The sequence below is a fragment of the Crocodylus siamensis genome, chromosome 1, assembly GCF_052110815.1.
Source record: "Crocodylus siamensis isolate JL-2025a chromosome 1, ASM5211081v1, whole genome shotgun sequence".
NCBI classification, from domain to species: Eukaryota; Metazoa; Chordata; order Crocodylia; family Crocodylidae; genus Crocodylus; species Crocodylus siamensis.
In genome coordinates, this window is record NC_143395.1 from 425,224,417 (window position 1) to 425,237,499 (window position 13,083).

The 13,083-nt window shown below is 53.9% G+C and overlaps 1 protein-coding gene across 1 annotated transcript in view; it reads left to right on the forward strand.

Annotated features, from left to right (window-relative positions):
• Positions 1–758: 758 nt before the first annotated feature.
• LOC149875739 (nuclear GTPase SLIP-GC-like) overlaps positions 759–13,083 on the forward strand; it is a 45,373-nt gene continuing 33,048 nt past the window's right edge. The window contains exons 1-4 of the mRNA XM_090031174.1: positions 759–900; positions 8,576–8,677; positions 9,424–9,529; positions 11,495–11,717. Of these exons, the coding sequence (XP_089887300.1) occupies positions 873–900; positions 8,576–8,677; positions 9,424–9,529; positions 11,495–11,717 (459 nt within the window). The 5' untranslated portion in view covers positions 759–872. The remainder of the gene's footprint in view (positions 901–8,575; positions 8,678–9,423; positions 9,530–11,494; positions 11,718–13,083) is intronic.

Sequence of the window (13,083 nt, forward strand, 5' to 3'; positions counted from 1 at the left end):
ATGCAGATCCTTTCCCCAACTACAATCCCACTGGCTACAGCAGATGCCAGGGACACTGAAGGAAGGGATGCGAAAGCCAGGGTAGGGGGCCCTGGGGCTGAAGGATAGATGGTTTGTATCCTCCTCTGAACCCTGCTCTGGCCAGTTGACTTTCCTCTGCCCATTTGTGCAGGTCCATTCACATGGACTCTGGGTCTGTTGCAGAGGCCTCAGCAGGGTACAGCAGGTGAGAAGAGTGCTGCATGAGGAGTGTGTGATGCCCAAGTGGGAAGGATGCTTCTCTCTCAGGGTGGCGAAAGCAGGATCCTCATCCATGTCACAGTTGAGTCCAAATGGTCTTACAAGTCTATGTGGGGTCTTTGCTGGGCTTGCTCTGATTCAGCTGCCAGGTGAGCTGCCCCATGAAACACCTCTGGTATGAACAGGGTAAATTGTTCTGAGTTGTGTCTTTTGCCAGTGAAGCTCCCCTGGGGTTCAAACAGGGGGAAACTCTGAAGGAGCAACATTTTCCCTGCATGCATGAAGGGGCTTGCACTGGTGCAGCGGTGGGGTGGGGGGGAGAAGACCCCACCGTGCAGACGGGACCATAGCAGGGCTGGGTTCCAAGCAACCCACGTAACAAAGAAATGGTGGTGAAAGTGCTTATCAGGGGCTGGAATGGCACCAGCCAGGGCCTGGTGGGTTAAAGACAAAGCAGGCAGGCTGAATAAGGTAATGCTAATCTGTTCTTCCCCCAGGCAACCTCCAGAAAAGTGACATCCTGTTGACTCACCCTCACTACATTCCAGTCTGAATACTTCCTGGCCTTAAAAAGCAGAAACGACCCAGAATAAACCAACATCCGCTGCTCACTTTGGAGATCTTTTGTTAGGATGACAAGCAACATATCTGCACGCCCAGGTACGAATGGGCCCTGTAGGGTGGTCATGGTAGCGCACAGTGGGACAAAGCTGCCCAGCTGCAGATCACAGTCAGATTTCACTGTGTAATGTATGCATTGTGTAATGTAATGCAGTGTGTGCACTGAATGTCATATGAGTGTCTGGCAGAAGGGGAGCAACCTTGTGGAGTGTGGCGGGCCAGTAGGGGGTGCTCCTACCAGTAGGGAGTGCTTCTACATTGAGCCACCCACCTCACAGTGCCCAACCACCTTCCAGGCTCTGACTGCCTCCCTGGGGGTGCGCCTCACGTTTGAGTGCCCCTTTCCTCGAGCACACCCACAAGCCTGGGGGTAATGTCACCACCACCCAGGGTCTGGACTGATCTTGGACCTGTGCTCTCTGGGAAACACAGGCTTAGTAGTCCCTGAGGGTACTTGACCCACCGCAAGAACTTGGGGTGCTTCCCTCAGTCTGAAGCACAAATAGTGGTCTCCCTTTGTCAGCCGAATGAAGGGGACCCAAGGCATAATCTAGTCCATGGGTAGGCAACGTTTTTTTGGCTAGAGTGCTGAAAAACCCACAATGCCTACCTTGGAAGGTCCTGGAGTGCCAGCTTGCCAGAAAAACAAATGAGGGCAAGGGGTACATGACAGGATGCCCTACTTATGCCCCTTGCCCCCCACCCAAAGCCCTTGCCCCCCAGCCCTCCTCGTACCCCTGCTGCCCCTGCCCCCCAGGCCTGCTGCCCAGCCCAGGCTCCTTGGCTATCAGCAGCTACCCAGAACCTGGACCAACTGCAGCCAGGAGGCTGCAAATAGCTGCTGCCCTCCTGCCCCAGCCCTGGCCCTAGCTGCCTCCCAAACCCGGCCCAGGCTCCATGGAGGCAGCAGATACCAGTGATGCTCCCTGCTGTGTTGCCCTCACACACGCTGCACTCTCAGCCCTGCTGCCCTCCTCTGGGCCCTCCAGAGCACAGTGTGTATGACTCAAAGTGGCAGTGCACAGGGGGACCACACAGGGAATCTCCTTCTGCTGCAAGCTCTGTGCTGCCCAGGTCACACTTCCCCTGTTTGCATGGGAGCAGCATGGGCAGCACACAGGGTTGAGCCCCTTGCTTCTGCCCCCACCTGCAGGGTAATTGTGGCCAGAGCAGCGGGGAGCTTGGAGCTACAGGCAGCTTTCTGCGACTCCCCCTTGCCTTGCTGCACTGGGTTACATACGTTGCTCTGCAGAAGCAGTGGCAAGGGCAGCGCAGCAGGTAGCATCGTTGGTATCTGCTGTCTCCCCAGAGCCCAGGGCTGGATTTGGGGCTGGGAGGCAGCTGGGGTCAGGGCCAGGAGGCAGCAGTTGTTTGCAACCTCCCAGCTGCAGCCAGCCCAGGTTCCAGGTAGCTGCTGATAGCCACAGAGCCCAGGCTGCTTGCAGGAGGGCTTAAATCCTCCCAGCCGGCTGCTGGGAGCAGCCTAGGCTCCATGGCTGTCAGCAGCTACCATGAACCTGAGCCAGCTGCAGCCAAGAGGCTGCAAACAACTGCTGCCTGTCCACCCCAACCCTGACTGTCTCCTGGTTCTGGGCTCTGGGAAGACAGCAGGTGCCAGTACCGTATCCATTGGGGCCAGGGCTGTGGGCAGCATGAGGCTGGGGCCAGGGCCCACTGGCAGTGAGGGGCTGTGGCTGTGGGGCCAGGGCCATGCAGCAGCATGGGGCTGGAGCTGGGCCCCATGGGCAACAGGGGGCTGGGGCTGGAGGCTGGCCATGGGCAGCATGGAGCTGTAGATGGAGATGGGACCAGGGCCCACTGGCAGCATGGGGCTGGAGCTGCAGCTGGGCTAGCACTGGGATGGGGCCAGCAGCAGCACTGGGCTGAGGCTGGGGCCATGCAGGGCTGGGGCCTGTGGCGGCGGCGGTGGTGGTGCTGGCTGGTGCTGGGCCTGTGCAGGGCCGGGACCTGCCAGCAGCACATGGCTGGGGCCTTCAGCAGTGCCTGGATGGGTCTGAGTCCCACATAGGCCCCAGACCCACCCTGATGCTGCTGACAGGTCAACCTGGCAGTGGCACTGTGCTGGGCCCTGTGGTGGTGGTGAGGGCTCGGGCCAGGCCCCCCAGCAGCTGGCATCACCACTGCAGCTGGGGCCTGTGCAGGCCCTGGCCTTGTCCTGATGCTGCCGAGGCCTGGGCCCAGCAGCAGCACCAGCTGCAGTGAGGGCTGAGGCTGGGCCTTCTGGCAGCACGGGTCAAGACCAGGACAGTCAGCAGTGCCAGAATGGGGCCAGGGCCTGCACAGGTCTAGGCCCCAGAATGGCAGTGGCTGGGGCCAGCAGTGGTGGTGCTGGCTGGGGCCAGGCCTGCCGGCAGCATGTGACTGGGGTTGGGGCCGTCTGCAGTGCCAAGGTGGGGCTGGGGCCCACACTCATCCATGGGTCTGGGCCCTGGCCTCATCCCGGCACCCCAGAGATGGGACCCATGGTGGCGATGGGGCCAGGCCACCAGCAGCACATGGCCAGGCTTGGGGATGGGGCCCGTGGCGGTGATGGTGCCAGCTGGGGCCTGCTGGCAGCATGTGGCCAGCAGCAAGGGGTTGGGGCCGGGGCCATCAGAGCACGGATGTAGCTGGGGCTGGGGCCCATGGCAGAGCCGGGCTAGGGTTGAAGGCAGGGGCTCTTACCTGGATGGCATGGTCAGGGTGTTCCGGGGCCTCAGTCTGGTGGTGGCAAGTCTAACTAAGTAGGGGTTGGCAGCAGCAAAAGGCTGTTCCCGGGCAGCCATGTGCTGCTCAATCTGGGCACACCCCTTCCCACCCTTTGGGGCAGGAAGCAGCCCACATCCTACTAAAAACCTTGCCATGTGCCATGTTTGGCATGCGTGCCATAGGTTGCTGATCCCTGATCTAGATCCTCTCCCAATAAGTTTCCCATGCTAGGTTCAAAGGAGAATTTTATTGGGTACAAGGAATGGGTTTGTGTGACAGGAGTATCAATATCGGAGCCTTTCTGGGAGTGGTCCCTCCCTCCTGTAATGGGCCAACCGCCTGCTTACTCGCCTGCCACACCTCGATCTTACTTGATTAGAAGATGGTTGTAATCAGCGGGAGGCTGCCCATTTTTCTGCGCCCTGATGACAGGGGGCACTACCTGCGGCTCCTTTTCCTCCCCTACACCGCAGCCCAAGCCTTGCAGATGGAGTTGACATGGTTTGACCTGGGCCTTGTTATGTTCTGGCCCTCCTCTTTACTTCTGGGGCTCCTCACTGCCCCCTCTCTCACTCGCTCTGGGGTTCCTCGCCACCCTCTCTCCTTGGGCTCCTCGCTGCCCCCTTCTCCCTCTCTGGGGCTCCCCGTCACCCCCTTCTCCCTCTCTGGGGCTCCTCACCACACCCCTAGCTCTGGGGCTCCTCGCTGCACCCCTAGCTCCAGGGCTGGGGCCAATACACCCCAACCAAGGCTGCATCCTCTCCGGCACCAGGAGACCCCACGCTACCTTGGAGCTCCTATGAGGCCTTCTCCACCCCTAATAGCCTCACCCGGTCCTCCGGTCAAAACAGTAAACATAAAACATAAAGCCCCTGGGCTACAACATAAAAACTAGACTGTCCAATCAAACAAAAACCTACTTCCTATTAGAAAGTGAGGGAGTGGGGGGGGAAGGAGGGCTCCCTGCCCTCAGCAGTGACCAGGGGATGCCCTCAATGCCAGAGTCCTCCCCTCTGTCTGTCCGAGCTGAGTCTCTACTCCCATGACTGCTGAAGAGGGACTGCCCCCCTGGCCTCCTACCTGGGCTTAAGAAGGGATAAGCCCTGCCCCTTCCTGGTCAGCTGGTTTTACCAGTTCCCCCAGCAACCAGCACCTGTGCAGCCCTGGTGACTGGTAGCTGAGCCTCCCCCTTTCTGCCACAGGGGTCTCCCCAAAGCAGTCTCTGCTCTCAGGCGCAGGGCACCTGAGTGCACTGCAACAGTTTGGAATAGGGTACAGTGTAGAGCAATATCAGAGAAATCCCTTAGATCAAGCGGTGGCATGGTAGCCTCTGATCATGCATCTGAGTTACTGCAAGTTGTATATGTAGTTAGATCTCAGGTAGCTTACTCATAAGTATCATTCAGAGGCAGGTAGAGGTTCCCTCTGGAGGCAAGCAGTTCATTGAATATGAGTTTCAAGAGAGAGAGACAGTTTCAAGATGATCCAGCTTCTCTGTGAGTTCTCATGACTGCTGCCCCACCTCTTGGGCAGTCCTTCACTTATATAGCCATTATGACCTAATTTACCTGATCCAATGAAGGCCAGCAACTGTTGGCTGCCAGCCAACCAATTTGTAATGTATCACTGGTTGTTGGTTAGACTGGTAGAGTCTCTAGCCCCCTCCGAGTCACGTTGGCATTGCTTAGAACAATAGGGTGTTTAAGGCCCCACCCAAGTGTGTGAGGCCAGTCAAGTAGGCAGAGGGAGCAGGTGTCTCCCTCCCTCAGGAATGTATCCAGCTCAGGTTACAACTCAGGGTTATCTGAAGCTGATGGGGCCAGAGGTGTCTGCCCTCTGCAGTGACCATGGTAACCAAATTGTCAGATTAGGCATCCACCTGGTAGCAGAGTTTGGGGAGAGGCAGAGATGGCATTCTGCCACATGGAGTCCTGCTTGGTTTCACTGCTGAGGCCATAAGGAAGGCTGGAGCAGTCTTCCATGAGTAACAGACCTAGGAAGCCTCATCCCATCCATTTACCTTAGCTGCCAATTCAAAGCCGGATATCCCACTTCTATTGTTCCCCACTAGGGTGCAGGATTGAATATGAGCCTTCGACTGGTCGGGCTTGTGTGCCTCCCTTCCTCTGAACTGAACTTTGAATAAGTTAATCATTGACATGCTCCCCCTCCCTGTCTTCAGGGAATTCATAAGTAGTTCACGTTATTTCAGACAAGGTATCAGCAGGGCATTGTATAATGACATCACCACCAATGGCTTATTGCTACTGGAAACTCCTCTCCTGATCTCATTTGCTTTTGTTGGTGACATCAGACTTCTGAAGCCTAGTTAGTTATCCTGTGTTTTACTAGTAATACACCCCATGGTGTTGCATAGTAGAATTAGTCTACTTCTAGTGTTTTGTGTAGACATGCTCCCTGCGTGCTACTTCAGGCTGGCACTCATCCTATTTGGTTAATTTATTTCCCTAGTTCTTCCATTTACATCCAATAAATGAAAAATTGGGGATGCGTAAGATTTGAAAGGCACATTTGAAAGCAAACCTCAGTTCATATTCACAACAAAACATGAAATACTTTAGATCAGTGGTGCTCAACCCTTTTACCCAGGGGGCCAGATGGGCTGTGACTGGTCCATCCATGGGCCAGATCCAGCTGGTGGTCCCGATCTGGTGGCCAAGGCGGGCACAGCAGGGCTGCATCCATCTGTGCAGAGGAGGGGCAGGGACCAGCCCGTTCACAACCCAGTCCTGTGGGGGAAGGCAATACAAATTCCTCCCAGCCAACATGTAGTAGAAACATGCAGAAAAGATATTCAGCTCAAGGTGGAGTAAGTTTGGAGATAGAAGCATGGGGAAAATGGCAGTGTCACCACCTTCAAGTACTCAAAAATTTTGAATTTGGCTTAAAACTCTATTTCACAGAAATGTTGGCATTCTTTGTATCTGATCCCTGCTCTTTGAAGCTTTTAGACTTGTTCAAGACATGTTCCCAAGCTTTTTACTATAATCTTGAAGGCTAAAAAAGTACTTGTGTCTGTCTGTCCTTGTGAAGGTTGAGGTTTTTATGAAATACCATGACTCTACGAGCTGGGGCTTTGAGCAAAACACCAACTGTGGCAGAAAGCCACCTTGGTTTCTCCCCAAAATCTCTACCCTGTGACAATGAGATCAAGATGGCCCATCACCGAGGAGTCACACCTCAGCCTGTTTCTTTAGGTAACTTGAGCTGGCTGCATTCCTGAGGGAGGGGGGAAACCTGCTCCCTCTGCCTACGTGACTGGCATCAGCTACCTGGGTGAGGGGCATCTACCTGGGGGGTTGGAATCTGCCCGGTAACTGGTGATGTATTTCAAATTGGTTGGCGGACAGCCAACCGGAGCTGACCTCCACTGGACCAGGTGAATGAGGTCACAGGAGCTATATAAGTTAGGACTGCCCAGGAGGAGGGGGCAGGAGCCATGCGGGGGACACAGAGAAGCCTTACCATCTGATATTCGCTCTCTCTCACCCCAAAACTCACAAGCTGGAAACCCCCTGCCTCCAGAGAGGAAACTTCACCAGCCTCTGGAAGATGCTTGTGGGCAAGCTACTCGAGATCTGGTTAGATATCTAGCTGGCAGTAACTCAGATGCGGGATCAAAAGGCTACCTCAGCCAGACTGTTTGCTCTTCAGGATTTCTAGGATATTGCTCAATCTTGTACCCGATTTTCACCCTACCCCTGTAATCAGTAAAGTCCTCCTTTGTGACCGGTGTGGGAGGCTTATTGAGGGGTGGGTCTAAATTATGCCCAAGAGGCCCCTTAGGTCTGCAGACTAAGGGAGACTTTACTTTTGCCCCCGGACTTGGGGAAGTGCCCCAAGTGCCTGTACTGAGTCGAGTATCTGTAGGACTTTAGGCCTGTGTTTTCCCAAGGACACGGCCGAGTGTGAGTCCATTCTTGGGGTGGTGGCGGCTACGTTACCCCCAGGCTAGCGAGTGTGCTCCAGGAAGGGGTTGGGCCAGACATAAGGCGCCCCTAGGGAGGCATTAGGAGCCTGGCAGGTGGTCAGGAGCAGGGAGGTGGGTGGCTCAACGCAGGAGCGCCCCCTACTGGCTCGCCACACCAATTGTCACAAGACTTGTGATAAAATAAGAAGTGTTGGCAGCCTTGTGATGGTCTTGTGGTTAAGGCACTACTCGGGGGCTTGGGTGAAAAGGCCTTGCATCCCGACTCTGCCACAGACCCCCTGTGAAGCCTTGGGCAATCACTGAAGCTGAAACGTTCAACTCTTTTGAGGGATTTGGACTCTGGGGGGTAGATCTTGTTCCAACTATCAGGTCTGTCCTGGGACAATGGAAATGGATGTCTGAATGATGATGATTTGTCCCAGGAGAAAATAGATTCTCCCAGGACAAATGCATTGTCTACTGGTAGCCTTAGGCAGCCAAGAATGAGTCTTTTCCACCCTGCTGGCATCTCAAGGAAGCTGTTCATAGAAAAGGCAGGTAGGTCCTCTTCCCCTTCACTCCTTTTTTTGCAACGCAATCTTAGGCATCAGATAATGGCATGTTACAAAAGTAGATTCATTGGTGCATTTTCAGGATTTGAACAGGGCGGAATAGGGTGTGCACTTAGACACCCAGTTGGTGGAATAGCATCTGGTGCAGGTTCCCTTTGCAGGTCAAGTTTGGGAGCTCTGAAAAGCTCACCCTGAAGCCCTCTGTGCTTTGGTCCCCTTTGAACAAAGTAGCAGAGGACATGTTCTTTGTTCTGCTCTGTGCCTGTCTCATCGTTGCAGGGCACACTTTCTTAGCACCTATAGGGCCAGCTTGTAGTACAGGGCCTCAAGCTTGGCTGATAGGTGCTGGTGTGTGCATGACTGCCATGGGCTTGGGCACAGAAATGGATCCGTGTCCCCTGATGCCCTCTGTAATGAGCTGCAAAATGTCTATTACCCTGCCTTGTCACCCACACCACCTCTAGAGAAGCCATGCTAATGGGATGCTCTTTCACTTGCCGAGGTGCTGAAGGGCGAGATGCAGCAGAAACACCCGCAAAGAAAAAGAGAAGGATTGACAAGTACCAAGGCTTTTTGGAGGAGGAGAAAGAGTTCCTTTCTAAGTGTAAGTATGGAAACCCACCAGGGCTGCCTACCTTAAGCGGCTGTGCCAGAGTCACACCTGAAAGACACAAGGCTGGAGGAGGACAAATCTGGACCTCCCCTCCATGCGTTGGAAAAAACAAAAGCCACACTCCTTCCAGGGGCTCGGGGTGTAGGACTGCACTTGTTCATCTCCATGTGGCTGCGCTGCTCTGTGCCACAGACAGCGTCACCTCAGAGCCCCAGAACAGACTGGCACTGCCCATATCCAGGTGCTCCATCCAAGGGAGCCTCCATGGCGACTGTCGGCTGGGGAAGGCGGTATCTCTCCCCTGGGCTTGTCCCACTGCTTGGCATCCAACAGAAGCACCGGTTGGAGTTTGGCCACAGCTAACACAGGACCTTGCTTTTAAATGTCGTCTGAATGAGGCTGCATCAGCACAGCCACCCTTGGGAGCACATTGGGGCCCAGAGGGCAATCAAAAGCCTCTGCCGATTGCAGCAAGTATTTGCTTAAGCTTCACCCCAAAGCTTGACAGATTCATCAGCCTCTCTTCGGACTCTGTTCCAATGGTGACATACCCCAGTATTTAGGGAGCTCTTCCTAATCCAGCCTAAATCACTGCTCATTTTATTTACTTTAGCCTATTTTGAACTGGGAAGTCTCCCATCCTCACATCACGCTGTTTAACTAGTATGATCCAGCCACATCCCAGATGGATGGGGGCAGCTGTAGGTCTGACCATGGGATGATATTCAATTTTTCAGGTGAACAGATGGAATCCAGTACAAGGAAAATCCTGAAGGCCTCACATGAGAAGCTGTCCTGCTCTGTGGGTCAGAAAAACCTGCCAGATGAGATCAAGTATCTCAAGTGAGTCTGCAACCCAATGTCTTCTCCATAGCCTGAGGGATTTGGACAGTAGTTGGTAGTCACACAGTAGGGCTGTGTGAAACAGCACCATTTAGCTTTCACTTGTTTCAACGTTTCAGTGGAACAGTGTTTCGTTTCAAGTTTTGTTTTGTTTTGAAAGCATTCTTATGTTTAGTTTAGTTGAAACAGTTTCACTGTTTTGATGCTGTTTCCCGTTTCACCCACACCCCTAGAGGAGTCTGGCAGAGCCTTCCTGGGGGTGCAAGGGGAGGCTACTGCCTGGGACCAATGCGGGGAGCTGAGCGCAGTGGAGGGAGGTAGACCACAGCCCCAGTGCTGTGTGCCCCCCACCACTGGGCAGTGAGCCGCTGGGTGCTGAACTCAGTGGAGGGAGGTGGCGAACACTGCCGGTGGTGCACATCACCTCCTTCCATTGGGCAGCAAGCCAGTAGGTGATGCCCAGTGGAGTTCAAAATGAGTAGAAATAGTGTCAAAATGGAACAGCCAGTGAAATTTCACACAGCCCTATCACACAGATTCTCACTTCCCTGTCATAGTTTCATAGTTGGTCAGGTTGGAAGGGATCTGAGCAGATCATCAAGTCCGACCCCCTGCCATGGCAGCAAAGAGTACTGGGGTCAAATGACCCCAGCAAGGTATTCATCTAACCTCCTCTTAAAGCCCCCCAGGGTCAAAGCCTGCACCACTTCTCTTGGAAGCTGGTTCCAGACCCTAGCCGCCCTCACAGTGAAGTCGCGCCTCCTAATATCTAGACTGAATCTACCCTCTGCCAGCTTGTGACCATTATTTCTAGTTACTCCTGGTCATGCTCGGGGGCACAGGGACTCCCCCAATGCCTGCTGGTCCCCTCTGACTAGTTTGTAACAGGCCACTAGATCCCCCTCAGCCTTCTCTTGTGGAGGCTGAACAGGTTCAGGTCCCGCAGCCTGTCCTCATAGGGCCTGCCCTGCTGCCCCCGACCATGCGAGTGGCCTCCTCTGGACCCTCTCCATGCTGTCCACATCCCTCCTGAAGTGCAGCGCCCAGAGCTGGACGCAGTACTCCAGCTGCGGCCTGACCAGTGGGGGAGGATCACCTCCTTGGACCTGCTCGAGATGCATCTGTGGATGCATGAGAAGGTGCCGTTGGCCTTTCTGACCGTGACCCCACACTGCTGGCCCATGTTCATCTTGGAGTCAATGATGACCCCCAGATCCTTTTCTGCCTCTGCACTGACAAGAAGGGAGTTCCCCAGCCTGTAGGTATGGTGCCGATTCTTCCTCCCTACGTGCAGCACCTTGCACTTGTCAGTGTTGAATCCCATCCTATTCTTGTCCGCCCATCCCTGTAACCTGTCTAGGTCCAATTGCAGCCTATTCCTCCCTTCTAGTGTGCCCACATCCCCCCCATCTTAGCGTCATCAGCAAATTTGAACAGGGTGCTTTTTACCCCCTCGTCCAAGTCACTGATGAAGATGTTGAACAGTGCAGGCCAGTTCCTCCCACTCAAACCCTAAGCCAAATTTGCTGCCACTGGAGGCCTGGAGCCAGGGGTGAGCAAAGGGTGGGCAATGGTATGGGGCCTGGGTGCCTGCAGCTGTGGACTTACGCAACTCCCTGGTGAGACTCCCAGACAGGAATCAGGCTCCACCACCTTTTCCAAATGCAGCAAATGGGATACAATGGAGAAGACAAAAGCATTAGAGAGCCAAACCCTGCCTTGTGCTTCCTGAGTAGCAGGTCTTGTCCAATGTCAATGGGGAAGGGTCATTCATTGACTCTAGAAGGGTTTGCATCATGCCCAGAGCATACTGGGCTTTCAACAGTCTCCATTCAGTGGGTCCTTTTGAGGGTATTAGCAACAGGAGCATTTCTGTCATTGAAGGGGAAAGCTTCCTGGCCCTTTCTGTGTACGTGGAGGTGCTGCAGTCATCCAACTCCTTTCCTGTCTCCTTGTTCCTCCCAGGGACCGCCTCTCCAAGCTGACAGAGAAGACCTCCTTGGATCCCATTTACATTGGACTCTTTGGCAGCACTGGGGCTGGGAAGACCTCGCTGCTCAATGCCATCTTGGAGAAGCCGTTCTTCTTGCCAGTGTCAGGGGGTGCCACATGCACCTCATGTGTAGTGGAAATCCACACCAGCCGGGCTGAGTCCTGTGAGGCAAAAATTCACCTCCTCTCAAACGAGGTAAGGCATGGATCAATTCTTAGGCTCCACCCCCTCCCCACCTCCCAAGGAAGCTCCACCTTCTGGAAGGGAATCACAGGGTTGGGGGTGCCTGGTACACCAGGCTTCTGCTGCGTGGCTACTTGTCCCAAAAAAGAGATATAAGAATGCTACCTGAGCTTGTCTTCTCCTTTCCCCTTATGCCCAGAGCCTGGTGTTCCCTTTTTATCTGCTCAGGGTCACTCCTGACAGTATCATTATTGCCCAGATGGGTGAGCAGGGCAGTAGCCGGGAGCGGCTGATCTCAGCAGCATTTCTGTGACATCTTGGATTCAAGTTTCTGGAAGGCAAAATTACTCCTGAGATTAGAGGTCTGGTTGGCAGACAGAAATCACCCACTGCTGGCACTGTATTTAGGACCCAGATGCCTTGTTCCAAGGGGACGCAATACCCTCAGACCGACCACAACCATTTCCATTCAATAATAGGCAAATTTATTAACACATAGTAAGTGCAAAAAAAAAAATAATAATAATACCACAACAATAAACAAACCAATACAAACAATCAAGCAATTCCATATATCTACCAATACTAAGTCTCTCCCTAGAGTCAAGATTCATCTGGCCAGGACACAGGCTTCACTCTAAGGCTCTCTCTCAGGTGTCAGATATCTGCATGTCAGCAGACTGGAGGTGGGGTGCCAAGGCCCACAACTCCCCGCCAGTGGAGTGGACAAGACGGGCTGGTGGTATGCCCTCTGTCCATGTGTCCTTGGGTTCCCCTCTCGGGGACCCTTTTCTACTCTAAAGTCGCTTCCTTTGTATTCTTTTCCCCTCCTGATGACTCTTCATCCAGGGCTATCACTAATTGGTCTCTCCGTGGTTGTCATCCTGTTCAGATTCTGTTCTGTCAGCATATTCCAAGCATATCACATGCACGCCTTTCCCAAAACAGGAATTTCAGGCCTCCCACTTTGGCCTTGTGACCTGGTGCCACCTTATCTCATGTTCTGGAACAGTGTGGTACATGCCCCCAATTTCTCAGGCTACGTGTCCTTGTTTGTTAGACACGCTATCTGCTTCTGACGGCTGAGAAAACTGAGAGAAACTCAGGCTTTTAGAAGTCAATTAACCCCCGCTGCCCATCCTAAACCATCCTAATACACACACGCACACACCTATAAGCCAATTCCCAAGAAGAAAACCTTTAAATGACATTTTCTAGCCACTACCACCACCAGTCTTTGGAGAGCATGGCTTCACCTCATGTCCCAGGGGATGAGGCTCCTTCTCTGATGCCGAAGGTTTGTATCTGTTTTGCACTTCAAATATTGGGGCCCCTCCAGAAGTGACCAGCTGCCAGCTTCCACCCTCCTAAGCAGCCC